The sequence below is a fragment of the Hippichthys cyanospilos genome, chromosome 2 (genome assembly GCF_059441005.1).
Source record: "Hippichthys cyanospilos isolate Australia breed blue-spotted pipefish chromosome 2, RoL_Hcya_1.0, whole genome shotgun sequence".
Lineage (NCBI taxonomy): Eukaryota > Metazoa > Chordata > Actinopteri > Syngnathiformes > Syngnathidae > Hippichthys > Hippichthys cyanospilos.
The window spans coordinates 6277782-6305779 of NC_142370.1; the positions used below are offsets into that span (position 1 = coordinate 6277782).

General features: G+C 41.9%; 1 protein-coding gene across 18 annotated transcripts in view; it reads right to left on the reverse strand.

Moving 5' to 3' along the window:
* unc80 (unc-80 homolog (C. elegans)) overlaps nucleotides 1-27998 on the reverse strand; it is a 54591-nt gene that overhangs the window by 1459 nt on the left and 25134 nt on the right. For 5 of the 18 annotated variants that reach the window (XM_088437101.1, XM_088437075.1, XM_088437120.1 and 2 more), the window contains 42 exons: nucleotides 27804-27939; nucleotides 27594-27727; nucleotides 26968-27145; nucleotides 26676-26885; nucleotides 25961-26058; nucleotides 25643-25852; nucleotides 25474-25581; nucleotides 25175-25313; nucleotides 24703-24884; nucleotides 24475-24606; nucleotides 23023-23055; nucleotides 22400-22586; nucleotides 22168-22299; nucleotides 20861-21004; nucleotides 19952-20052; nucleotides 19787-19873; nucleotides 19539-19722; nucleotides 19367-19461; nucleotides 19202-19291; nucleotides 18994-19095; nucleotides 18722-18902; nucleotides 17332-17597; nucleotides 16587-16721; nucleotides 16360-16498; nucleotides 16014-16110; nucleotides 15765-15935; nucleotides 15304-15396; nucleotides 14530-14748; nucleotides 13489-13719; nucleotides 10814-10937; nucleotides 9923-10048; nucleotides 7790-7913; nucleotides 7472-7678; nucleotides 5841-6025; nucleotides 5595-5760; nucleotides 5341-5520; nucleotides 5086-5233; nucleotides 3638-3694; nucleotides 2743-2824; nucleotides 2105-2210; nucleotides 1344-1364; nucleotides 915-1132 (listed from right to left, as the gene is read on the reverse strand). In XM_088437101.1, the coding sequence (XP_088293227.1) occupies nucleotides 915-1132; nucleotides 1344-1364; nucleotides 2105-2210; nucleotides 2743-2824; nucleotides 3638-3694; nucleotides 5086-5233; nucleotides 5341-5520; nucleotides 5595-5760; nucleotides 5841-6025; nucleotides 7472-7678; nucleotides 7790-7913; nucleotides 9923-10048; nucleotides 10814-10937; nucleotides 13489-13719; nucleotides 14530-14748; nucleotides 15304-15396; nucleotides 15765-15935; nucleotides 16014-16110; nucleotides 16360-16498; nucleotides 16587-16721; nucleotides 17332-17597; nucleotides 18722-18902; nucleotides 18994-19095; nucleotides 19202-19291; nucleotides 19367-19461; nucleotides 19539-19722; nucleotides 19787-19873; nucleotides 19952-20052; nucleotides 20861-21004; nucleotides 22168-22299; nucleotides 22400-22586; nucleotides 23023-23055; nucleotides 24475-24606; nucleotides 24703-24884; nucleotides 25175-25313; nucleotides 25474-25581; nucleotides 25643-25852; nucleotides 25961-26058; nucleotides 26676-26885; nucleotides 26968-27145; nucleotides 27594-27727; nucleotides 27804-27939 (5958 nt within the window). The remainder of the gene's footprint in view (nucleotides 1-914; nucleotides 1133-1343; nucleotides 1365-2104; nucleotides 2211-2742; nucleotides 2825-3637; nucleotides 3695-5085; nucleotides 5234-5340; nucleotides 5521-5594; nucleotides 5761-5840; nucleotides 6026-7471; nucleotides 7679-7789; nucleotides 7914-9922; nucleotides 10049-10813; nucleotides 10938-13488; nucleotides 13720-14529; nucleotides 14749-15303; nucleotides 15397-15764; nucleotides 15936-16013; nucleotides 16111-16359; nucleotides 16499-16586; nucleotides 16722-17331; nucleotides 17598-18721; nucleotides 18903-18993; nucleotides 19096-19201; nucleotides 19292-19366; nucleotides 19462-19538; nucleotides 19723-19786; nucleotides 19874-19951; nucleotides 20053-20860; nucleotides 21005-22167; nucleotides 22300-22399; nucleotides 22587-23022; nucleotides 23056-24474; nucleotides 24607-24702; nucleotides 24885-25174; nucleotides 25314-25473; nucleotides 25582-25642; nucleotides 25853-25960; nucleotides 26059-26675; nucleotides 26886-26967; nucleotides 27146-27593; nucleotides 27728-27803; nucleotides 27940-27998) is intronic. The other 13 variants (XM_088437013.1, XM_088437048.1, XM_088437022.1 and 10 more) reach the window with 13 other exon arrangements.

Below are 27998 nucleotides of genomic sequence, written 5' to 3' on the forward strand. Positions count from 1 at the left end.
AAGATATACTGCTGCTTTACACAGTGGCTTGCCAACATTTCGAGACCTTGTCAGCGAGATCTCTGTCGCAAGTAACAATAATGACAAGGTAAGCTAACACTAATTTTCACTGTACAGTTGCTAATAATAATACTTGTTAAATAGTTCTGGTCAATGTGTATCAAGATGAAGCATACAAAAACTCATGTTAAACACAATAACGGTGTAGGCCGGCTGCTAATGTAAGCCTCACTCAAATCATGTACTTTGGACATGTCTGTCCCTAACCTAGCCGACTGAATTTCTATTTGAATATTACCATTGAAATTGTGGAATGCACTAACTGTTTCTGCCTAAAGCATAAATAATGCATCACTGCTGCGAAGCTACGTAATAAAGGGATTAAAAAAATATTTTGTTTCTCATCTTTAAATGTTTACAACACAACGCAGATTAAATGATTGGTACTGTTTTTAGGCTGAAGCCAACCATCCCCTGGATGTGTAATGAGCGTATTGAGCTACATTTAGAATGGCAAATCCATATTTCCAGTTACGTTGGTGAGAGTAATATTAAAGTAATGCAGTATAATAGTAATAGTAACAATGCCTTACCTTTCAAATACAGTAATATTATAATGTAACTAATTACTTTGAACTGACTGTAATAAGAAGTAAATAATGCATTACAGTTTTGAAGTAACTTGCCCAACATTGATCAGTTCACAGCCATGTTGTTAGTGGAAGCAGTACAGTACACAGCTACTGGTAACATTGGGTAATCATTCAATTCATTTGAATTTGATTCTTTCTTTTGTGAAACGTGTTGTTGAATTGTTTTAAATTGGAAAACAAACAAACCTGATGCTAGAAATTATCGCTGGTCCTTGGACCCCTAATTTGAGAACCCCCCCAAAAAAGTAGAGGCATTGTCACCTGTGTTTTTGCTGGGGTGTGCAGATCGGCCATAATGGTGGCTGACGAAGCATGGGGCACTTCCAGCGTCGGGGGCCTGAACGCGGCATGATCGGTCTTCCTGTCCTCAGTGGGAACATCGGCGCCGCTGGGACTCAAAGCCTTGCTGCCTCCCACGGACGTTTGCTCCCCTTGTATTTCCGTGAAGGTGACTGACCTCTTTTGGTCTCCTTGCGCTGCTAATGGTACACAAGCATTTGTACAAGGTCAAGATCTTGAAAGTCTTCCGACAGTCAAGAACATCAGCATCACTAAAGGAGGCAGGGGCGGTAGGCGGGGACTTCGGAAGGGGTGCAAGACAGACATGCAGAGCGCCCTACTGGGTGAGGTTGCAGAGAGAGGGGTGAGCCATTGCGGGGTGGAGAGAAAAGGTTAAGGGGGGCGTCTCACCTTCACAGTCCACTAAAGTTTCTTTATTTTGAAACAAAAAAGCATGGGACAGAACAGAGTGAGAATGTCAGTTTGGTAACCGGGGATACATGAAACATTGGAACAGACACGGGGTGTGAAAGGGAAGACAGGAGTGCCCACTGTGGCTATGTTCACACCGCGGCCTTAAGTGACCCAATTAGGTTTTTTTTGCCCCTATCCGACCTGTATTTAAATTTTGATGGCAGATCTGACACAGATCTGGTTTTTTTCAACTGCGACCCAGGCCACTTGGGTATGTGGTACTAAATCCCATACGTATCCCATATTTTGACATGCGCTTTCAGTCTGAACGGCCAGGTCGCATTCATCCGACTTGCACATAACAAACAAGAAACAAATGTCAAAATTGTGACCTAAAAAAGGCAATGTGTGTTTTGTCTCTTTCCCGCTCTCGTTCTTACCCGCTCGGAGCGAGCAAATTTAACAGATTGAAAATATTCTGTCTCCGCTATGACAGCCATTTCAACATCGCCAGGCTTGCAGTGCGGGAAACTTTTAGGCTGTTTTGCCTTCAAACACTGGACACATACAGGTCACATTTATTGCCAAATGTGAACAACCTCACACCAACAAACAAACGGAATTGAGCATTAAGCCCTGCAGTGTGAACCTAGCCACATGATACCTATTCAAATTTGGGCCACAGTAAGTTTGACCACTAATTTGAGCTGATTCATTGCCTCTGTACAGCGTTTACCTCTGGAGAGGGGTGCTCTTACCCAGTGGTTTATTTTTGGGTTGGATGCTCCTGCGAGTTGTAGAGAGACGAGCCCCAGACCGACCACGGGGTTCATTCTTTGGAATGGACAACAGGGGGCGCCGCAACTAGAAGATATAACGAGAAAAAGAAAAGGCTATCGTAGCAAAGTGCAACAGGTGATCACATCACACCTCCTTTGCCATGCAAAGGGTTCGAATGAGTCATAGGTCCAACGATTAAGCCTTGTTTGAAAGAATCGGTTGAAATTTTACTGGAAAACTTTGACCTAGACTAAATTCCTTAAGAGGCAGTTAAAGCTGCAAAGAGTTCTGTCCTTGCCTCATTTGTCTAACATGGAGCTTTGAATCCATCCGATCCAAAACACGCCTTTCCAGAAATATCTGCATACTCTTGCCAAACACCGCCACTATTTACAACAACACCATGTTATGTTGGTGTTGCTGGAGCACCTGAGCATGATTTTGCTTTTACAGTCAAACCATCTGCTCCTCCGCTATCGCCGTAAGCAACAAGAGGAAATGCAAAACACTGCGTTAAAAAGCTTTTATCCAAATCCTTCCCACGGAACAATGAGCAGGGTAAATTTGACCAATCAATTTTTAGAGCAAACCCCCCAAAAGTTTCAAAACTGTTTACCTGTCTCAGGCCTCGCTTCCTCCCCAGCGGAGGCTGGATGAGTAGGTTTTGCTGACCGGGCTCACTCTGGACACTGGCAACCCTAGTAACAAACGTAACACACACATGCACACACGTATAACACGCGTGTGACTGACATGCAATCAGAGCAAAAACAAACAAATAAAGAAACAAACCAACAAACAAACAGCGCCCGGCCACCTTTGCAGCAACTCTCGTCAGCCGCTATTCTACTCAGACACTACACGACACACATAGTTTGCTATGATTCAAACACAACAGGGGAGGGAGGGGGGCTGAAGTAGCAACCTCATATGCACTTGACCTAATGAATAAGGAAATAGTTCAAATAAAAAGAGAAAAAGGCCAACACGTGCTGGGGTTGCTACCGCAGTTCGCCCCCTTGCCCCGACAGATTGGTATCCACAGCTGGACGCCCAATTTGATCAGCGGGAAGCCTGATAGACATGTAAACAATGTGACACAACATGGCACCGATGATGGCTCGAAAGACCCACAGCTTAACAGAAAAAGGAAAAGAGCACCTTGACCCCAGGCCAGGACCCGCAAACGTTAGGATTGTATTTGGTGGGGGAGGGGAAGCCTGGTTAGAATAGCGCAGCCGATGAGCCGAGAAGATGAGGGTCAGTGCAGAGCTCGGGGATTTGGGGTGAAGGGACAAGGGACAGAGACAAACTCACACTTTACCGACAGAGAAAGAAACGGGTAAGTGGGCGGGAGGAGTGTGACGGGCCGAGGTGACTGGATTGGATGTGCATGAGTGATCGAACGGAAAGGCAGCCAATAGAGGAGGGCCGTCTGGAGGCCAAGACCCTCCCACTGCTGGACAGATGAACCGGACACACACAGAAAGAGGGTGGGGGGGGCACTGTACCTAGAGAGGTTACCCTCTTGAAGAAGACCCTGGGACTCATCTAGCACATTGGGTTCACTGTAAAAAGGGGGAGGCGGAGGGGGAGAGCGGGAGTTGACGTTGTTAAGTCCACATCCATCAGCACCCACATCACCTCCTGGTGGCTAGGGAGACCTGTAGCTTTTTAACCCCTGGGGGAAATTATGACCCAACTCGGGCTTTTAAATGTTTTTGATGTGTGATACCAAAGGAAAAACATACCAAAAAAACAAACAAAACAAAAACACTCGGAGGCTAAAATATTGCATAGATTGTCAAAACATGTCTACTTTCAATATGCCGTCCTGCTGTCCCTTCTAAATGCTTGCAAACGGAAGGTCGAGAGGTACACCTTATAGGTGTCAAATTTAGGGCTCATTTACTGCCATTCAAAATTGGAAATATTGTCCGTTTTGGATATGTTGAAATCCTGATGTCTTATCTTGCATTTTTCCTTTGAGCCTTTCAATGGCAACTCGCGAACAGGGCGCAATGGAAATGTTTGTGTTGAGACCCTCAAACCACCGGAGGGCGCTAGTGGACAACTTATAACTTTTGCAAGCCTTTCAATTACTTTATTGAATGGCTTAGCCTGACTTCCACCTGACTACTACTTTTTTTTTTTTTTTTTTTTTTTTATAATATAGGCTGGCTGGTCCTGCAATTTCTACTCAGGTTGCTGGCTGGTCCTGCAATTTCTACTCAGGTTGTACCAATTAAAATTACTGTAGAGCTTGGACTGGCACAAAAACTCCCTGCTCCCGATGTAGTGTTCTGAAATTCCTTCATTTGCCCAAACAACTCTCTGAGCGTGCATGTGTTCGGAATGACTTTCCTAGTGTGCACTATTTCACTCCAGAAACTCTGAGAGTTGTTCTAATGTTCAGTTATTCAGAGTGTTCCAAAATGACGTAGTTCAGCGCAACAGGCAGGACTAGGTGAGCTGTTGATCGCTTCATTATAAGAAAGGTCGCATTTGGAAAATAATGCAACAAACGCACCCAAAATGAGGATGAGGATTTGGAGGGGATGAGCTTTATAGTTCTTAGTCTTGTATTTTTGTGTAATAAAAGCCAACCTCGGGCGCGAAACTGACTTAAAACACCCGACCCGATATTATTTTTTCCCCCACTTTCATAATACTGTATAAGTTTTGACTGTTCCGACTGATAATAGGGAATGATTCATATTCCCAGCTTGTTTTTTTTTTTTCTCCACTTTTATATACTGGTAATTACAGGATAGGCTATATACAGTATATATATATATATATATATATATATATATATATATATATATATATATATATATATATATATTTTTTTTTTTTTCAAACGCTCCTTTTTTACTTAAATACACAATGTAAGTTCTTCATCTAAGTCTGACCGACTCGGCCTCTACAACAGCACAAGATTCATTCCAATTGTTACCTGTGGCTGGGCAGCATGGTGCTCCGAGGAGCCTCAGGTTGCAGAGCGGCCGAGCCAGTGGCATGGCTGGAAAATCGGCGCTCTGATATAAGCCTTGGCAAGAAGGCCTCATGCTCACTCACGACACTGGGGATACTTATGGAATCGTCTGGAGGGAGAGCATACCAGAGGTCAAGCCATACGTGCGTGCAGTGAGACCTACGGCACTAACAAGTGTAATACTGAATATGCAATTAAAGGTCAAATGTCTCCGACTTTCTTCATCGTCCTCATCAGTGCGGCTGAGCGTGTCCTGCGAAGGCTGGCGGGAGGGTTGGCTGTCCTGCTCCCAAACAGTGCCCGTGCCTGTGTTGGAGCGCGACATCGTGGCCAAACTGAGGCGGTAGGCCGACGTGGAGGTGCCCACTGTGCTGATAGACGTTTTGCCCTGGTATGCTACGGGAACACGGCATGAGTTGGATTTATGCTCAGAGAATACCAGTCGAACCATTGCGGTGAAAGATTCTGACCAGAGCCGCTATGGACAGCCTCCTTGAGGATTTTGAGTTCATTGTTGAATTCGGCAAAAAGGGAGCTCTTGCAAAGAGGGCGCGGGATAAAACGCCGCTCAAGCTGGTCGGCGATGTGGTGACGTGCTGTGATCTCTTCCTGGGAGTCAGCGGGTTGCGTCAGTAACTAGAAAGAATAGGATATAAGACCGCGGGGACATGCGAGTGTCTGAAACGAATGAAGGAAATCCGGCAGTGGTCCTTCACCTTGCACTGTATGAAGGGCCTCAACAGGACAAAGATGGGGATGCGGGTTCGCACAATAAAGTCAATGAAGTCCCAGAAGGCAAGGCCGCCCACCTTCCTGAGGGCCATTTCTTTCACCTGCAGGCTCAGCCGATACCACTGGTTCCCAAGAGTGCGCTCGAAGCACACCAATACGACTTTCAGAGCTGTGGATAAAAGAAAGGGGGATGAAGACTACAAACACGCTATACCGGAGGTTCTCAAATTTCTAAATAAATGATACCAAATCGTTTCATATGCATATCCACAAATTGATAGACCTAAGATATATAAGTGCCGGGCATACGAGAACTATTAATACATCAATGAAAAAAAAAAAAAGAAATTGTGACACTCTTTCTAAAAATGTCTTTGTGGATGATCATTCAAGTGCGTCATTATCATCCATAAAGATACAGACAAATGGACTGATTTTTTTCTAAACTCTTGTTTTCAAAAACTGGTCAACTACAACCAAGTAACGGTGCTATTATGCTGATTGTAGTTTTTGGCCAATCAAAAGCTATATTTTTCTAAAATAGTCAAAAACAAAAAAGAATGGTCCCCCCCAAATTATACTCCCCCTCCCAAAAATAAAGACATTCTTAAAGAACTATAGCGAACTATTACAAGAATACCGTTTTTCACTGTCACTAGATAAAATATGACCCCCTCCACTCCCTAAACATCAACTTTAACCCCTGGGTGTCCAGGAAATTTTCACTAGCCTGGCCTTATTATCACCCAAATTGGGCTGACTTAGAAAGCCTCATAACATTGTTAAAAAAAAAAAAAAAAAAAAATATATATATATATATATATATATATATATATATATATATATATATATATATATATATATATATATATATATATATATATATATATATATATTTTTTTTTTTTTTTTTTAATTTTTGTTCTTTTTAACGTGAACTGACTTTTGAAGACTTTTGCATTATGGGAGTCCAGGCTAAGCCAATCATCAAAGTCATTGAAAGACTTGCAAATGTCATAAGTTGGCCGTTAGCGCTGCCTGGTGATTTTGGGGTGTCAACACAAAAAATTCTATTGTGCCCCATTCACGAGACGCCGTTGAAAGAATTGATGCAAAAATCGGGGGAAACATATAATAAAACATTGGGTTTTGAATATGTCCAAAATTGACAATACAGTATTTCAAATTTTGAATGGCCGTAAATGAGCCCTAAATTTTACACTTATAGGATGTACCGCAAGACCTCCCGTTTGCAAGCATTTATAAGGGAAGGCAGCGTGGCATATTGAAAGTCATCATGTTTTGACAATCTATGCCTTATTTTAGCCTCCGAGTGTTTTTTTTGTATGCTTTTCCTTTGAAATCACAAGTCAAAAAGCCAGAGTAGGGTCAAAATTTCCCTCAGGGGTTAATATCATATTATTACTCATATTTTTGAATAATAATATGTTTTTTCTTTAAATATATTCATCGGTTATTGTGATTTTTTTTTTTTTGTTTCAACTGAGATGGCTGCGTTATGTTTAATGGCTAGAAGAATTATTGAAGGCCCTTAGGACAATATTTCCTTGCTAAACACAGAGAACCGGTGCAATACACCATCAGTCAACAAGTACCCAGATACGCCGCTTGGCTAGTGGACTCAGCCAAACCCTCTCTACGGAGATCCTTCCCTGTGTCACCAGGGGTGGAGCAGTGAGCCGGTGAAGCGTCTAACATGAAGTTCTTGGTGCGAGACGTGGAGATAATGCGAGGTGGTAGAAGAATATTGATAACTGTCTGCAGGAGCAGGAATATCTCCGGCTGCTCAAGGTGGGGGCTGTCTATAAAGAACACGTTTACATTTTGAATAGACTCATCATTTTTCTGTTGTAGGGTATTGACAAATTGCGAAATTAAGAATTATGAAAACAAAGATGATGAGAAAATTATACCTTTGCTTCCAGACCCAACAGTGAGCACAAAAGGAATCAGCAAGTTTAGTAACATCCCCTCTCGTCTCTCCTGATTGGTAAATGGTGAGATCACATGGCCCAGAGGGAAGTCTTCCTTCAATGCCTGTGCAGAAAACCAAAACCAAGAGCTGCTTTAAAATCTCTAGTTTAAGAGAGCATGAGTCACAATGACACCACTGAGAGTTAAGCTATATTACCTTTATGATCCTTATGACTAAGAAAATCACAATTGTTCTCATTTTTAAACCTATTCTTGGGGATAAAACCCAAAACAACAATAAAAACCACAATAACAAATCAAATGACTCGATTTGGTGCGTTGGTAGAAAAAAGGAAACCACCTAGCCTTGAACTCAACGACTATGCACCGAAAGATCAGTCTCTCACATGTAAATATGTGAAACAAAAACAATGATGTTTAAACATTGAGATTTAGGTTCACAATGCTTTCTCCGCATTTACATGCCGGTACTAGTCTGAGGGCTACAAGGGGGGAGAGACTTGAAAACTTCCAAAGCTGGGTGAGACAGGGTTAGCTAGCTAAAGTTTACTAAATCATTTTTAAAGGTGTATCCTCAAATTATAATGTGATACATGTGAAAACTGTTTAGAAGCTGCAACGATAAACAGGCTTGATTAGTTAGCAACCAGCGAGCAGTTGTAGCCACTACCCTCATAGTATCAATTTAGTCTACGGTTTAGTTGGTCTTCCCTATGAATGCAGGCCTAAATTATCAGGGCGTCCTCCTTTTATGCACAAACACATGCAACTGAGAGCTGCTTGCTGGTGTGCACCATGCATTGATTGAACACATTTTGAGGCAAGTGATGATGGTCGTGCAAGACTTATTTTGGAAAAAATCTTGTTTATATAGCTCTGTTTGTATTCAATATGGATTGAACACTAAAATGTATCATTCAACTTTATGCAATCTGTAACAATCTTATTTTCCGTCTTTGTAGAATCATCATTTGTACTATTAATCATTATCTAACTGAGGAGGGCAACTTACATTTTTTTTTTTTTTTTTTGCTGTTGCGACATTCTTCATTCGTCCCCTTTCCGTCACCGTCGGTCTGTCATTATTAGTCAGAAAAAATTGTAATCGTCCATCCGTAAGTCCATCGGTGTATTCTTACCCAACCTTTCGCCACCACTAGAGGACATTTGATTTTTGTTTTTTTCTGGTCCGTCATTCGTCAGGTGCTGCTATACTTCTGTCTGCACTCATATCAATTTGTTTTTCTCTAGTACTTACACATAAAGTTAACATTATGTCTATGGTTTTGCATTTGAAACAAAACACAGTAATATAAGTGTAACACGAAAGCAAAGCCAGCTAAGGGGTTTAACCATGGACTATAATACACCATCATGTTTAATGCAGGGCACGAGAGTACAACTGCCCTAACAGCAAAAAAAGACAGTTTCATTAACATTTGAGTAAATTTGTTGTTAAAGTTTCATCTGTCACATACACTACAAAAACAAGACTAACCCTAAGCAAACCCTTACGAAAAAATGTCTTTCATTAGTTGAGTTAGTTTATTAAAAAACTTCAATCTTGCTTTTCCTGGCCAAGAGCCAATCAGAGAAAGAATGCAAATTTGTTCTGCATTCATGGGTTATTTGAAACCCATCCCAGGATGCTCTTAGCAGTAAGAAACCTGAAACCGGGACTAAGATTGGGAGCAAATACAAACACTGTAAATCTCAGATAAAGTCAGCTGTGTATGACAAGTAGTGAACTGAACTAACCCAGTTTAATCACCCAATTGAATATATTTCTCCACTGCTTAGTGATACAGTAAAGTGAATATTGTCACATTGACCGTATGTTGATTGCAGTTTGCACTATAAAGGTGCAGCAATACAGCAGATAAATATCAGTTAAGTAAAAAGGGACGTGGTAAACTGACGGACAGATATCTGATGTAATGTGTATTGCGACAATTATGACGATGGATGAAAATTGCAATGCAGACATTTTAAATTTGCCATTTTTTTTAGCATTCCTGTCATTCGTCGGTCCGTCGGCAAACCGAGCAATACATCTGGCAACTTTGCTCAAACTTATATCTTGTGTGTTATGTGTACGTTGCGAACCCTACCTGGATTTGTAAGGCGACCAACCGCACCACCGCTGTACTGAAAGGGAGTGGCGGGGAGAGATAAGGGCTGAGGTGGAGCAGAGGTAAGCCATCTGCAACACTGGATGGGCCCACCACCCCCATAACCTGTACGCAAGAATCCAAATGCTCGTCATTGTAGTTCAGGGGCCAGGCCAGTAAGAACATGATATACTCAATGTACTGTTAATAACACCGAGTTGGATGTTTTTCCATTAACATGTTCATTGCCAGCCCAGTAAAGATTGATTTTATTTATTTTATTTTTTTTTTTACATCTTTCGCCATTGATGGCAGTTAATGTGGCAAATTAGAAGTAACTTATTTTGAACTGAAAATCACGGTAAAAAGAAAGCAAGAAGAATTATTGTTACCCCATTTTCTACATGTACATAATAATTCTCAAAGCCTAAATACACTCTTGAGCGTTGACCTGTACAAAATAAATTGAGAATGATTTAAAATGTAAAAATAAGAAAGTCAACTTCTGCCTTGAACTGCACGAACTTTAAAAGATCAAAATAAATACAGTATAAGTCATGTTTATTTGTATAGGCCTGAATGACCACAGTCTGAAAGGGCTTCACAGGTGAAGAAAAATCAAAGGTATTGTAAAGACATATAAAGTACCGCATATCAAAATGTATAAAGACGTGATAGCATCACACAGAAGTATGTATACGTATCAGGTACGTAGATTCAGCCTATACACATTCATGGCCTCAAAGGCAGTGTGAAATGTTCAACTTATGGACACAACTGATAAGCAAAGTTACTAATATGTTTTCACATCAAATACATCCTGCAAGCCAGAGCTATATCCCCCCAAAAAACGACAACAGGAATAAAAAAAACGCCTAGTGCTTTTCATACCAGGTTGACACAGACGTTGATGAGTGAACGGAGGTGAGGGAGGAAAGAGATGATTGGCTGTCGCTGGAGTGTAAGGCAAATGCCCTCAATCAGGTTGCTGGCCGCTTCCCACTCCACCTGTCTCCTGGAAACCACAGAAGCAAGCAGCACAGGCCGCCACAATCCCCACCACCCACCATACACATAGTCAGGCCAGACAAATGCTGAAAGATGCTCACCGATTCCAAAATTCCCTCTCACAATCCAATTCACACTGGCGGCATAGACTGAAAAGCTCACAAATGTAGCGCACAGTGCAGCAACAGGCCCTGATGTGATGCACACGACATGTGGGTCTAGTCTCAGTCATGGAACTGTACTGGTAGCCATCTCAAATTTTGCGTTTTAGTATGTTCCTCCTCTTTTACGTCTTTGTTCGCGCAGCTGCCAAGGGAAGCTATGCCACGGATTTGAACAACTGAACCAAGTCATCAAAGTACTTTTGTGTGTCATATTGTTAATTGTCAATTATTGTTAATTGTGTCATATCAGATAATTGATCATAATATACTGTCCAACGTATTGGAAAGTTGGGTGGGATTCAATAGGACAGTCCTAAAATCTTTCAGGTCCTATTAAAAGGAAAGAAGTTAGTTTGTCTCCATTCATTTACAAATTTTGAATCTGATCAAATGGTCATGACATGCAGAGTCTTCGGAAGCCTTTTGTTCAATCCGTACTTGTTACCTTAGAGTCAGTTGCTTTAGAATGCCCGTCATGGTTATGCAAATACCACTGTTCCTTCTAATTTTCGATACGTCTGAGCATTCACACAAACTCCCTGAGCAGCATCACACATACACCTAGAGCTGCATGATTATGGCCAAAATAATAATCAGGATTATTTTGGTCAATATTGAAATCATAATTATTAATCACGGTTAATCGTCATGTTATTCATCAACATGTCTATTTAGTGCCGTTTTTAAAACAAGCAGTATATAAACAAGGCTTTCTAGGCTTGACACTTACAAATATAATAATAATAAACTCAAATAAATAAATAAAAGTAAGTCAAAAGACATGATTAAAAACTTGGCACACAGGGCAACACAGCTAACTTACTTGAGTGCAAACCAATGAAAAGAATGAAGCCTACTTAAAACCAAGCACATTATTTACTTTTAAGCAAATTTGAATCAATTAGCTGTCAAAATGTCATTTTCGGTCATTTCAAAGCAAATTTATTCCGATTTTTCACCAATGGGATATTTCAAAAGGGGGCTCAATATACAGCTATAATCTATTAGGGTGAGAAAAGTAGATTCTTTTGTCATGGAAACATGTGGAGAACATTGCCCCCTAGTGGTAGGATGCCAAAGTGCTTGATTTGACTTGTAATCAGAAGTGCTTGACTTTTTAAATGTTAATATTGCCGAGCATCAGCTTAAATAATCGTGGCAGCCTATATCGTGATCGCGATTAAAATTCGATCAAATGTACAGCCCTACATACACCTGTAACCAAACCAGTATCACACCGAAGATCATAATGAGTTACATAATGTAATTACAACTACAAAATAAAACAATCAAACCTTCTAAAACTGCATGCATATCAAAACAGAACGGTTAGATATGTACCATGAAGAAAATATGAGCTGAAAATTAGACCAGCCAGTTTTGGAACTATGATTGTGTAACTTTGTATGTTGCAGACTTTAATGGTCTAGTCAACAATATATGTAAATAAAACCTAATAATGCTTAAATAAATAAGGGCTTCAGTTTTTGCTTCTTTATAATACAAAGTAGACCTAAATGAAGTGCAAAGTGACACGAGTGATGCTTTTCATCAACAATATATGAATATAAAAATAGTTGAACACTTAAAACTATAATAAATGTTCTATTATGTTCTTAATTATTGTAAAAGTGTTACGATGCTTCACTTGCCAGATAATAATCCCCCCCAAAAGATTGTAAAGTCAGTGTGTATTCCAGGTCTTTGGTGATGAACTAATTTGAACTGGCAGATGATTGTAACAGATTTAAAAAGCAGCACATTTGTGACCTAAATTGCACAACTCACAATTTGTCAAAAACCGGATGCAGCTGACGTTAGTACGAACCAGAAAATGATTGCGGAAAACAAGCAAATATGAAATAATATAGTAAAGTTTGGACGGGGGTAAGCAAACCAGGCACAACCTGCACAATCTAATAACGTCCATTCCAAATACGCATATTTATTATCACGGTTGTTGCTAAGTGGGTTCAGCTCTACATATTACTGAAAGCTGTCACAAATAGTTGAACTCCTCACGGAGCTAAATAGGGAGACCAAAAAACCTAGACGAGCTGTAAACTGTAGGCGTACTTAATATCGTGCCGGACGTTGTTTATTCCTGCTGCCGTGTTGCGTATGGGCTCCTTTTGTAAAGCAAGTTAACCACCCCTGATCAAAATTGGTAATCTGGTCAAAATGCGCTGTGGTCTAGTTAGTTTCATGGCGGAAGACTTGACCCGGGTGGCTAACACATATGGGACAACGCATACGGGACAGCACCCACGGAGGCAGCGCAACAAGGCAAGTGCCAAGAAGCCGCATACTGTATCTACTGTACACACCACGGCACTGGCACAGCACGATACACTCACGTGGAGACAGAGAGAGTAAAAGTAGGATTGAACAGACCTGGTGCATAATGCCTGTGGGCGAGCGCACCTGAGCGTGGGCATTTTGTGGATTTTGTTGAACATGCGGTCGAGCCTCTTGAGGATGAGGATGAGAGCGGGACGCACGGCTTCAGAAGACCAGTCGGTGATGGGAAGCATCTCCATGATGTAGCGGCGTAGGCCTCGGCTCTCCATGGTCAGGGTGTCGTATGGCGCCAGCTTCAGTAGGGCGTGGCCGATCTCGGCCAGCCTGGGAAGGATACGCATAAGTTAAGTGCTTTTTTTTCTTTACATATGTTGCACAAATTCTTGACAGAAGTTATCTTCATTTCTACAGAAGAAAGCCGGCTCTGTGTCTTCCTTTGGGGTTTGGGGTTGAGATGGAGACGCTAGCCGGACAGAGTAGATAGAAAAAGGTACACAGAAAGAGGGGAGCGACGCATGTAGATGGATGTAATTATCATAAGCGTATATTTTATTATGACTATATGATGCATTTTAATAGGGAAAGCTGACTTGAGATATGATTGTCTTGACTTGTGTGAGTGGTCCTCTCCGGTGATTAAATTGTATCTTAAAGGCAGTGGTTCTCAAAAGGGAGTAAGTGTACCACTGGAGGTACATGGAGGCAGACCCGGTGTTACGTGAGATTTTAACATGGTTTAACATGGTATCAGCAATTGAATTGAGTGTGTTTTAATACCATGCCAGGAAGAGTACATTTTTTATTCTCATTTTAAGAGTAAATGAACTGGAACATCGAGTAACTTACAGTGTTGCTAAATTGTGTTGTAGTGACTTTTGCCAAAATGTGTCTGCTTTTCTTTCATTAAGCTGTAATTGAGTTAGGCGGTACTTGGCTGAAAAAACATTTCACATTATTGAATAAGAGTTGAGAACCACTATCTCAAAGCACTGCAGTAATCTCAAGATGAAATCAACTGGCCTCACCGCTGACAATCAAAGACACCGCATAGGGAGACAGCACCAATCCCACACAGAGCAAGCACTCAATCAAAAAGTTTCTAAATTTCATTATGGGAGTTGGGGTCCTCATCACCTCATATGGGACTTGATGTCAAGCAGCTCCAGCGCCGTCACCCGCGGCTCACCAGCTACATTCTGCAGGATTTTCAGACGCGGCCCGCAGTGCTTGTAGAATTCCGTGCAAATGTTTAGGAGGGACTCTCGAGGTCGGCGGAACTCCTCCCTTGCGATTCGCTCATCAAGCTCCTCCCTCGGCATGCCCTGGCCCTCCTCCAGCAGGTGGAGATTGTCCCTGAGCGAAAGCCAATGTACAAGACCACACTCCTCAATAAATGTTTCCCTTTTGTGCATCTTTGTCCACACATTTAGCAGCTTCTACAGCTTTTGACATTAGTCAACTGCTTTAAATGAGTTTGACGCCCGTGGCTGACATTACAACCTTTATTGACTCCTTTTGGACCACTACTGTACATACCACAGAAGATTGCTTTGCCAACTTGATCACACGCACACCCTATTCATTTTCTATCATTAAATTAATTACTTGTTCTCACAACTCACTCTCCACAAGAGTAGAAAAAGATCAAATGGAAAAAACGGAGCCCAAAAAAATCATGACATTAACTTTTCAAAACAGATGGGGAGCAGATTTATAGCTTGTGACAACAATCTAGGGGCAGGGAGGCTGAAGCTAAATTGCATGTCTTTTTTTTTTTTCTTCTGCTTTCCACGCAAAGCAAAACAATCACAGCACAACAAGGTCCTTATATCTTACAAAGTCTGTAGATTGTGGCACTTATTGGTCACAGTACCGCCCTAATTAACATACAAACAAACAGCTTCTGACCTTGTGTTGACTCCTCCTGACATGGTATGGTTGGCAGCAGTTCCGCTTTTATGGCCTTGGTCACAGCGAGACATCTGAGGTGCAGTCATGGGCCTGTGAACGCACGTAACATTAATTAAACGAGGGACTAAGTCATACAAACCACGGGTCTTAACCTTTTTCAAGCAAGTCCCAAGTGACTGTGCCAAACCGGTCAAGTCCAGTCCTCATTGAATTTCAAGCCAATTGAGTCAAGACATCACTTACTGTAAGTCAAATGATTTGTAAATCAAGAAACACAATTCACATTTTTTTTTTTTTCACAAAACAAGCATCCATTTATCTTTTTTTTCATATAGTTTGATTCGGTCACGTGAATCCCAAGACAATTTAAGTCATCTTTCACAATTGTTGGCCAAGACACCCTAAAATTGACTGCTTAAGTCCGACTCCAGCCAAGTCATGACATTCAAGTGCGGCACCTTGTCAGGGCCTCTGAGCTGTAGAGCAGGGCCTGCAGGGATGTGGCCAGAGCGGCAATGGCTGCGATCTCATCCCTGGCGGCAGATGCTGACTCCATGGTCATTGTGTTACTTTTTAGCTTTTGGAGGTAACACGGAACCAGGGCCTCCAACACCATCAGCATTTGCAGGCTAGGCAAAAGCAGACATTCGAGTCAGAGATTAAGTGATATAAACAACCGGAATATTCAACAGGGCGGAATGCTTTACCTTCTGAAGGACTCGGGCGCATAGGCTACCACAGTAACGCACAGCTTGATGGCTTCACTAATAGAAAAGGCCAAATCCTCATTGCCGTAGCAGAAATCTGCAACAAAACATACACTGGTAGTAGTACAATAAAACTATTTCCACTCAATGATCAAATGTGACTAAAAAAATACAACGAAGTGATGACATTTACATTTTAATGTTTGAATGTTGTTAACTTTCGTCATGGATCAATGTGCATTGAAATACAATGCCCATCCATCCATCCATCCATCCATCCATCCATCCATCCATCCAGTTATCATTAGCATCCATCCAGTATCCATCCATTCGAGTCCCAGTTTACCCAGAGAACGCAGTGGTTTCTCAGCCCTGACCAGCTCCAATGCATCTAGGGCATCCTGAGTCTCGCCTTCCAGAGACACCAAAAGGTCAAACAGACACTGAGCTGATACTCCCTTGGAAAGGCCACTACTGGTGCTAGTCTAGAGTCAGGAAAGTTGTATTAAGATATCCGATATTCGAAAGTATTCAGAAGCATTTGTTTTGGACTCAGGTCGCCCGTGGTCTTACAGTGAATTCTAGCAGAGGCGCCACACTGGCAAACAACTGGAGGATGAAAGGCTTGCGGTGGAGGATGTAGAACTGACGGCAGCAGAACTCGATTCCCTGCCTCAGTAGAGGGTTGCCTTCATAGTCCGCATAAACCTGCCACGATAGAAATAACACATTTGAATTGATTTCAAACCATTATTACAATTTCGTGAGGGTAGTCCCTTACTTTCAACGATGTCAAGAGGAGCAAACATTACTCAAAACAGTTAAAAAAAAAGTTTGTGATTTTTTTTTATTGAAACTATTCTTGGTAACAACTCTGTTGAGTTTGAATGGTTGAATGGTTGTTGAAGACTCAGTTTTTGTACGGGGTACTTTGCGCAGTACACATTCACATTGTGGCTTCGTTTAGTGGTTATGACACTTCATCACGTCAAGATTTGTTGAGCGGTAGGTAGCATGTTGCCTTTTAAGGCTGCAAACCTAGACAAGCCATTACATACAGTATCTAATCGAACAAATAAAGGTGCCCATTCCACCTTCTGTTTTAAAAGGCAATTTTGGGAGAAGTATCATTTACTGTTACTGAATCCAAGCGCAGTGTACTCGCTGTTTTCGTGTCGTTGCCTTTGGTCTACTTTGTGAGTGTGCCAATGATTTTTACATGCACGTTTTGGTATAACCAGATTCACAGATGTATCTCGTCCATGTCCGTTGTAGTTGTGTTTTCAGATTTCCGTTCCATCACGTCAGACTCGCATACCTGTAGCATGGTTGGTAGAATCCATTGATAGCCGCTCAGTGAGAACAGGTGATTAAAATGCACCGCAGTGTTGATGGCGGTCGCCGTGTGCTGCCTGAGAAGAGCACTATCCTCCGGGTGTAGTAGCAATGCCCCGTTATAAACATTGAGGAACAGCATCATCTCATCCCCCCATGGGTATTCGCTGGGCATTCCCAGAAACATCTCCTCAAGGAGTTTGATCCACAGCACCTTGTGAAGGGTGTCTAATCCAAATAGCTCCTTACCTGGCAGATAAAGAGACAGATGGTACAAACACTCCATTTTATGGCACACTAATGATAAAAAACAAACAAAAACAAAAAATCATTTTGCTTTTAACCCATTCAACCATTCCTCAGCTATACACACAAAAACACTCCTCACTAATTCTCATTCTTTCTGCGCTTTTCTGTAAGATGCCAGAAGATGGCACCAACGCCCCGACTGAATAAGACAGTCATTGCTGTCGATTGGTAAGAGGTTGTGGAAGTGGTTAAATTAAGTCCACTACGATCTTTGTATATCTGGAGGAGCTATAATTATCCTGGATTCTTAGCGGATGTAATGGAGCCAAATGTATTTTTGTTCTGCTCAGAATCATTGCCTAAGTACAGTTCAGTTGTATTTAACTTCAATTTCAATGCATTTGCATTTCATCCCCAAGAATTGGTTCATGCAGTTTTAATAGTATATATAAATTAATCAATTATTATTGAAATATTATTATTATATTATATATAATATATTATTATTATATATATTATTATTGAAACCCTATTTCAAACTTTCAACAATTAACAATAGGCATGGGTTTATGATTATACGTCAGATTTGGTGCAATGGCTATACAATTTCTTATGAAATATGAATTATTTTTGCTGCCATATTTCTGAAAGGTGGCTCCTTTAAACCCTGCCGCTGTGTGTGCAGCTTTCTTTTCAAATAATGTGCAGGGGCGGTACTCAGTTGTTGACGTAACAAAGTGAGGACTCTGTTGTTTTCTCTGATCAGGGCGGGGCTGCTACAGAGAGTGGAGCAAGAGATGGGTGAAAGGAGGGAAAAAAAAGTTTTTTTCTTTTTTGGGTGAGGAAATAGCATTCTAACATAGTTAAAAGCTCCAAAAGGTATAACTTGTTTGATACAGGCCCTTCAAGTGCGGCTTCAAGTTGCATGTTTCATTGGCTTCCTTAAATGTAAACTTTAGGACACCACGGTATTTCAAGACTTAGCCATTACGGTGGTTCTTTTTGTGTAATTGTGAAGTTATTGGATGGGATTTTTGTAAGTAGATTATTGGGGAGTAACTGTTTGAGAACCACAGACATAGGGACTTAAAGTACTGTAATTACAAGGCAGGCATTACATGTACCCTGTGGCTCATTAAACAGAGAGAACTCAGCATCAATGGCGGTCCTCGGAAAGGATGGTAGGCGGAGCAAGTCTTCCTGGAGTAGTGAGACATGGGACTGCTTGTGCACAGCGGGCATGTGCTGAGTGAGGGAAATGAGGAAGAGCACACGGCCGACCTCCTCCAGTTTGCGGGAAAACACCTTAAAAACAGTCGACGGAGATGGACCAGGATAAGAGGAAGTCAGTGGGAAGACTCCCCAATGAAGTCAATTCACGGATGTCTCACTGAACCTGTTTCTGGATCAGCTCCTGTCCTTTCTCGGGCAGCATGTGGACAAGGTTTAGCTGCGGTGAGACCGACCTCCGAAAGGGGTAAATGTCTCTTACATATGTCTGGAAGAGATTCAAATGACATATGAGCACACTGAAAGAATACCCAAATCAAATTCTAATATAATTAACAAAAGATCTGCAGTTGTTAATGGCATTTCTGCGGTACCTTGGAATAATGGATGAGGTTCCACCGCTTGTCCATCAGGAAATAATGAGCCGATCTGGCTTCTGGAATGTTGAAAAACTCCAAACATTCCTAGTGGGCAGGAGGAAGATGAATGTATTTTGAAAACTGCTCATCATCTGGGGCAGTCTGGCTTCAAAGTCATACCTTAAGTAGTGCTTCGAACTGTGTGTCTTCATGGACCGGTAGCTGTGTTGGGATGTCACACTCGTTTTGCCCATGCACCACGAGGGTCTTGGTTCCTGCACCAAAAATGTCAAAAGGCTTTGGCTTTATTGGAATTATTGGAATTGCTCCATGTCGCTTCTCTGCGTCTCACCTGGCATAGACGCTGTGACCAACAGCTTAACCTCACACTGCTCTTTCTTCATTGTCTGCTTAAGATCTTTGAAGAATAGTCCTTCTACATAGCCCACCACCTCCCACAAGAAGGTGAGTGTCGCCGAAATAGCATCCATCCCCCACTCGCACGGGGTCCGGACAAAATACATGATCAGGCCCACCTGGAAGAAAATGCTCGACTAGAAAGAAGCCGAAAATCAATGATAGCCGCATTTATCCACTCACCAGGTAGTTGAAAAGGATGTGTGAAGTCTGCGCCGGAAGGTCTCCAATATTAAGTAGCAGCTTCCTCAACATGTACATCAACTCATCCTGGTGAAGGAAAAGGAGCAGTCATACCTGGCGGCTGTCACACCTGAAAAGATGTGTCTTGTAAGGCTGCTGTCGTACCTGCCGGTTGCTCACAGTGAGTTTCTCAAGGAAATGGCGCAGGACAAGGGCAGGATCCTCGATCAAGCAGTTCCACAAAATTTGCTGGGCGACTGCACTCACTGATGCCCCCCAAAAAATAAATAAATAAAAATAAAAATATTACAGTGAACACTGGCACACTTGTGGTTTAGCATATGCAAATTTGCACATTTGCATATTTTTTTTCAATATTTTTATATTTCAACATATTTTTAAATGTTTTTTTTCAAGTCTCCCACCATTTTTAGCAGACAATTTTTTCAGAGAAAAATTTGCATTTAAAAAAAAGGTATACGGTATTTATTTTCCATAATGCAATGGGCCTCAATTATGTTGAGCAGGGCATGTTCCTCTTTCCAGAGGGCATATACAAAGTGAATAACTGATGGCCCCACAAAGGATATTTAGAATAAATTACTTTTAATAGCTATGAACTTGGGTCCCTAACATTTAACCCTTTACTGGGCACAGCGGACGCTTTTGGTTGATAGTCTAAACAGGCAAAACGTCTGAAAGCGTCAAGAGAGCCATTGTTATAATTCTAACGTACCCCTAAATTTCTCTAAAATGCTGAAAATTCTTGCCTGTTTAGGACTTAGAAATAGAAAAACGGGTGCCTAATAAAGGCCGTTTTTGCCTGTTTAGACTATCGGCCAAAAGCGCTCGCCTAAGGGTTAAAGTTCTGAGGTCTGCTATTGGCAGCCTTACTTAACAATACTTTCTTCACACACTTCCTATGCCAAGGCCATCTTAGGGTGCTACAGAAAGAGCACAAAAATAAGCAAATTATTTCTTTACTCAGCAAATGGCTGAGGATAGGTTTTACTGAAAAAAGAGATGCACTGTACCTGCGATATAGAAAGCAAGTGACAGAACAAGAGGGCTCACCTGCTACGCCATCCTCTCGAACTTCCCCGTCTTCCATGAGATGCACGATGGGCAGCACGGCAGCACAGATGCACGCTGGGAATACCGCTTGTGGTGGCTGTAGCATATGGTGTGTGGGTGTGTGTTCTGTCGTGTTCTCTTCATCTGGAAAAATAAAACACCATGTACAAAGTCAACTGACTGGTCAGTCACAGTGATTTTACACAAAAAAACTCAGCTGTGAAGTTTTTCCAATGCATATGTGCCTTGGGCCTATGAAGGTACCATATTTCTCTAAGTACAGGTCGAGTTTTTACTCCTCATTTTCAACTCCCATATTCGAGGGGTCGACTTAGAACCTCATTACTCCAAACATACCAATTTTTTTCTAATATCTGAAAAGATGACTAACATTAATTCAAATGAAAAAAAAAAGAGTAATATCATGCCATTTACAAGGATTAAAATGATTATATATACCACTAATACGATATAGTATGCATCCATTTTAGACTGCAATTTCAAACTCATTGCCTCTGTTGTCAACAATGAGGCTGCGCTGACTTTGACACATTATGAAAAGGAAAAGATGACTTGACTTGTCTCCTTCAGCCCTTGGACGTCTACTCTAATAAGCCGGCATGAATGTCGGCTGGTGAGCGGGTGGGGGTGGGCGGGGCAGTGAAGGTTAACGATCCACGCTCTGATCTCACAACAGTTGTCACTTGGATAAAGAAAAGTTGGGATAATATCCCAAGTAAGATGATCAGCAAATCTGAAGACCGAAGACCTCTTTTTAAACAAATTGGACGGGTTCGAAGATAATTACCCGCGGAAGACTAACGAGGATGTTTGAAATAATGACGTCTGGTAGTTAAATGGGAGAAGTTATTTGGCGTGTAAGACAGTGATGATGACTTTTAGGGCTGGTAGATAATTTGCTGTGTCCAAAAAAATAAAGCATTGAAACTTCAAATTATTTTGTTGTTGACACAGTAGTTTCAGCATTTGCGTCCAGGTGCACACATACATTCCCTCACAGTCTTGTCTGTTTCTGCCTCACCCCCTTTCCCCATAACCGCAACAATGTTACTTGATATACAATGCTGAGATGCCTCTAAATATAATTTAATTTCATCATCTTAATAACACACGTCATGCCTTTTAATTAGACAGCTGTAATCTATGTAACCAGTAAAGTCAGGGGTAGACTTGTACTCATGTTTTTGTAAAATTCATCCAATTTGCACTACAAAGGGGGGGGGGGTCGTTAAAATGTGTCCACACTGTACTTCCAAAACACAGTGCACGTTGTAAGTAAGCCATACCTTCAGCGCTAGCTAATGAGCGGACTGACCACACAGATCCTCGGCGGAAAGAATAATTCCTGTGGGAGTTACTGGAGGCGCAGGACGGACTAACGGACAGACGACGAGATGCCAGGTTCACCACTTCTTCTGCTGGCAGCATCAAAGTCAAATATGGACCGGTTAGCAGCGAGGAAAAAAACCTAGCAGATTAATCTTGCAGCGCAGCAAGCGTATCCGACAAATGCCCCACCTTCTTCCTCTTGCTCGGACGGAGGGCTGCACGTGGGTTCATAGCACGCCTCCTGAGCCACAGGGATGGCAGTGATGATGCTGGCCTCACGGCCCAGACGTCGTTTCTCTTCCTCCTGCTGCAAGTTCTTCAGGATGTGCTCAGCTCGCTGATGAGAGCGTGACACTGCCCGTGCTGAGAAGGATTTCTGGGGGGGGGGGGGGGGGGGGGGGGGGAGGGGGGGGGGCAGGATTGTGCCACTTGGATTTGCTACTAGTGTACATATCTCGACAATGGCTCAGTCGCGCTCTGTGGTGATCCCGGGCAGAAATAGAAAAACTTGCTGCATATCATAGCATTGGCACACGTGCTCGTCCACATACATGAAAACATACATGGCAAAGTTTGTCTCACCATGACCATGCATACACAGCACAACACAATGTCTGATGCATGCTGTTGTTTTCCCAAAGCTAGTTCTCATTTCTGATCAAGATGCAACTGCCCCAATTCTGGAAATCTCTGGAAAAAAGTTCATTACAGTTGACCCCAATCGACTAACAATTGTTTTTATTTCCTGACATTTATGACTTAAAGGTGAAAAAAAAGATGCATCAGCACAAAGATCTCGACAGAAAACTTACTATGGCATGGACTGACTGAATTAATGCAGGGAACTAAAAACAAAGACAGATAAAATGGTAGAGGAAGGTCTTCATCAAAATCTGTAACACTTAAAATAACCATGCAAAATAACTATCATGAAGAGAACAGTCCAAGTGAAAATAAATGCAGATTTTATTACACTAAAATAAAGAAGAAGATGGTCATAATCTGCCATTGTTTTTTTTTTTCTATGGAAACTGTTCATTCTGAATTTTTGCTCACATGTACGTCTACACCTTCAAAACACTACAAAGTGTGTTTCAATTCTTCAACCATATTATGGCAACTCGTGCAATAATATGGTGAACTCGTTCCCGAGAAATTTGAAAAAAAAAGATGAAATTTCATTAAGTTTGGGGATTTCATCCATTCCTAATGTACTTTGTCTCTGTGAAATGATTTGCAAGAAACTGAAGCCAAGGACAACCATACTGTGAACACACCTATGAGAAACTTGACGACGGATTGGCTTGCGAAACCAAATCGAAAATACCTATAAGAAAATCTTTTTGAAAATGTGCAGGTAAGTGATAACCTAACGTGTGTGTGTGTGTGTGTGCACGTGCGTATTGAAATCACAGCCGTAGCAATTGATTATCGGTATGTAAAGATTTCTGTGGTAAACTTAAAGAAAGTCCTTGAATAATTTTAGTTCTCACCCATGCGATGATTTTGTATTCATTTGGAAGATGAGGCTTCAAATTGCATGTCATTTACTTTACTTGGGGGAAAGAGGCACTCTTCATTATATGAAAAAAAGAAAAAAGGGCATTGTAAATGAATTCTCTCAAATTTCACGGTAACGAAAAAGAAAATAAGTACATTTTCATATGGATAGTGAGGACTGTTCACTGCATGCTCATGAGGGAATTACTTCTGATGCACGCACACTTTTATCTTGTCAGCTATCCATCCACAATTAAATACAGAATATCAACCAGCTAGATGAACTACCACATAATAATACCATTATTTTTACCATTATTACCAAAAAGTATTCATGTAATAAAATGAACATTTCGGTCAAACCAAAATAATACCTCATGTGAACTTAGTTTTTAGAATATTGAATTCCAGTCTATATTTCAGAAATGTAGCTAGTGGTAACCAATTTAAACTGACATCTGAACGATCCTTAAAAAATAAGAAAATATCCTTCTCTTATGTATTTGCAAGAATTTAAAAGGATGATTTTGAAAGCTTCAAAACCCTTTGAGAGAGAAAACCCTGAAAAGGACGTGTGTAAAATTGACTGTGCCAATGACCATTTGGGGCCAATTTAATTCTTGTAACACATATTTTCCACTTGAAATAAATTTGCATAATACCCTCGGTATTTGAACTTTAGTATGTAACATTGAAAGAGCTATTACTATACAGCGTTGACACAAAACAACAAATACAGCATAGAGTAGTATGCATGCACTTACAGACTGGTCCTCATTGATAGGGTCTTGGACACTTCCGGTGTTCTGAGGAACCCATGGGGGATCAAAAATAGGGACACAAGGCATGCCCAGTATTGGAGATGGCAGGGTGAAATTTATGCTGGGCGGAGGAATCTACGAGAAACGTAAGTGAAGTCACACCCCTCCTCGCGTTCAAAAGTGCCTTTACGTTTGCTTGAAAAAAAGAAAAAAAGAAAAAAAAAAGCGTACTTTGAAGATCTGCTGGGCTCCTTCCTCCATGCGAGGCCACACCTGGTAGCGGAAACGCCAAAGTGTGTAAAACTTGAGGATGGAATTGATGCGCTGGCAGGCCTCGTGATGCTGGAACTCAGCCATCATCATCTCAGTCACGGCATCGGGGACCTTCACAGCACACAGGAGGAACATGGCAGCTGGGGGCAAAGAAGAGCACAAAGGAGAAGAATATAATTGAGTTAAAATTATTCAATGCTGTCATCGGGCCTCTTTTTCATAGGACAATTTATGTCTTGAGTAAATCATGGTCATGCTGAGAAAACGAGTAACAATAGCTAACGTAAGAGTTGTTTCCATCTACTATACCGCCTGTAGTGTCAAAGATTTTTCCTGATTTGGTAATATAGCTAAAATGAACATTAGCATGGTTCGTTGAACATTTTTCTTGAAAACAGAACCACGTAAGCTGCAAGTACAAAGCTTTCACCGGCAGCAGCTGCCATGTGCTCATCCACACTGAGCAGCAGCTCCCAGGCTGCAGGCTGAATGTCTCCATACATGTCATCAGTCAAAATGGGAGCAGCTTTGATGAGCAGCGACAAGGGAGCCGGCGACAAGCTCATCACCTGCGGGAGACAAAGGTCCAATGTGAATTCCACCTGCAAATGCACCGAGTAAAAGGCAAAGTACAGAAACCGTTAAAAAAAATCAACTCAAGTCATAAAACGTTTATACTTTATAACATCCCACTACTAGCGCAATTAGCAATAGAACCAAATGCCATACCTGGTTTCTGATGTACTTTAACATTCCAGTGTCTTTCTTCCCTTCTGCGTTGCTGTCATTGGGCCTCTTTTTCATGGACGGCGTCCTCAGACACGACTTGTCAGAGCACTGAAGACAAACAGACTGTCAGAGAATAAAATGTTATAATAGTCAAGGTTATGAACCCTACCTCCTTGCTCTTCTGAGCGCGAGCGCTGATGACGCCGGTGGCGGTGGCCGCGCTGTCCTCTCTCAGGCTGTCCACCGTCTCGCCGTAGACGAGCTTGATGGCGCGCACCAGACGGGCACAAGAGCGGTTGTGGTGCTGGTAGCATCGCGGGTGGCAGAAGTCAATGTGAGTGCAGATGAAACTCTGCTGGTTGCACAGCAAGATCATGATCTGGGCCCGGAAGGAGGAGGCACGTCAGAGCGAACACACAAAACATTTGCACTCCAAGTACTTATGGTCTGAACTGTATACAGTTTCTTCTCATTCTAGTTGGCGTACATGAAGCCAAGACATGTTGCGGTGGTAGTTGTCCTCTGTTCCACTTGAGCTTTGGCCTTCAGGCTCTATGCTGGGTTCACTGGTACTGCAAGGACTACCTTTATGAGGCAAAAAAACAAAGAAAAAAAAACAAATAGAATTGTAGATATATGGCGTCAGAAGACCATGTTGTACCTTCGATTGGTAAGTGTTCACCAATAATGAGGCATGTGGAAACGTGAACTACAGTCTTTTAAACAAGGTCAGAAAAAACTGACCTCTTAAAACTGAAAGTCAGCCTCCCAAAATGTTTTAATATATTTTAAACGGCCCCACTATTTTAATCACAGTATTGTGATTAGTATCGCATTTGCGGAACATGAAATTGACAGCAAAATCCACCTGTTTTTAGCCATCTCTGGGGGAAGCCATTTTGTCACTCGCTGTCGACTCAAGGCGACATCACAGTTGCTCAGGACTCCGGTATTAACCAAATACTACTCAGCTTGCAAACATCACACGAGCAAACTCAGAAAAGAGGGTGAGCCGTGATTGGTCGTTACCCAAGCCACAGGTAACTGTGACGTCATATTCATTTGACGGCAAGTGGAAACATCCTGTTCCGCCTCAACCGTAAAGTGTTCCGCAGTCGTGCTCGTAGCTACAAATCCAGTGCGGCGCCTGAGGGTCCCATGGAAATATTCATTGTAAAAACGGCACGTCGTCTTGGACTTACCGATATCTGTGACAGTATCTCTGCTGTTCGTTTGTGACAGTACCCCCTCTTCGTTCTCAGACTCTGAATCCTGTCTGGACAGTTTGGTGCTCTTCAGGCTGCCTGCCCTCCGTATAGAAGACAAAGACCCCCCTTTTTTTACGCGGAAACTGCGGGCTCCTTTGATCTGAAGCAGCCGTGAACCGCCGATACGAATCTTCCGTATGGGTGCTGGAAAGATGTTGTCAGGGGGTAAATGAATAAAGAGGAAAAAAGGACGGTAAGCAATGAACCCATTCCAACAACAGCTCACCTGCGGCCTCCTGCGCCTTCTTGTCGTCACACACGGTGTCCGACTTCAGGGTGTGGCTGCTACTGTTAAGAGAGTCATGGCCATCCTCATCGTCCAGGATGCCTGCGAAACTGATTTTCCTCTCGTAGCGATGTCGGCCAAGCTCAGGATCCAGACGCAGGCGGCAGCTTTCCAAATCCTACAAATGATGAAATAAAACATCCCGTCAGGACTAGCACACATTTCTCTAACACCAAAGTCGATGTTCCACCGTACGTATTATTTTATTGCAATTACATTTCACGTGACATTAGACAAAGCCTTTTTCCTGGGGTCATCTGCATCCCCCCGGCATCAATTCGCACCCTCCCAGGGGAAACACTAATTTAACTATTAACTCACTATTAGTTGCTGATAGAGGATTATTACTATTGCTGTACATAAAAGGGGTATAGTTTACTTGAATGCCCTCACAAGAATAACAAAGATGTATAATAATATGGATGGAAAAAATTGAATAAAGACAAAAAGGGGCCAACAGAAATGTACATTTTGTACACAGTCAACCGTTAGAACTTTTGGGAGAAGAGCAACAATCTGACTAGATGTGCTTGGTGAAAGCAGACAAAAATCATCCATAAAAGTACCACAAGTGGTTCTGTGCGTGGTCGTGGCAAACAAGGGAATGTCTCGCGCAGAAAGGTGGTGATTTCCAACAGCAGCTGGCAAGCAGCCATCTTGAGAGCAAATGGGCAGCCGCATTTCGTTGGATTGACTGTGTCTTGGGGGAAAGAAAAGGGCGAGTAAGAGATAAAAAAAAAACAAAAAAAAAACTCAGGAACCAGCATCTGACTTACTGTCATCTAAATAGTCCTCTTCTTCATCCTCCTTCCTCATTCTTCGTTTAGCCTCTTCGTCGTAGATGTACCCCAGAATGTTGGCAGGACTCTCACTGTCGCAGTGGCACAGTTCACTCAGCCGCGTGCCAATCGCCTAGTTTGAGAAACACGAGGGCGTACAGTGGCACTTTTGGGATACATAATATACAGTAG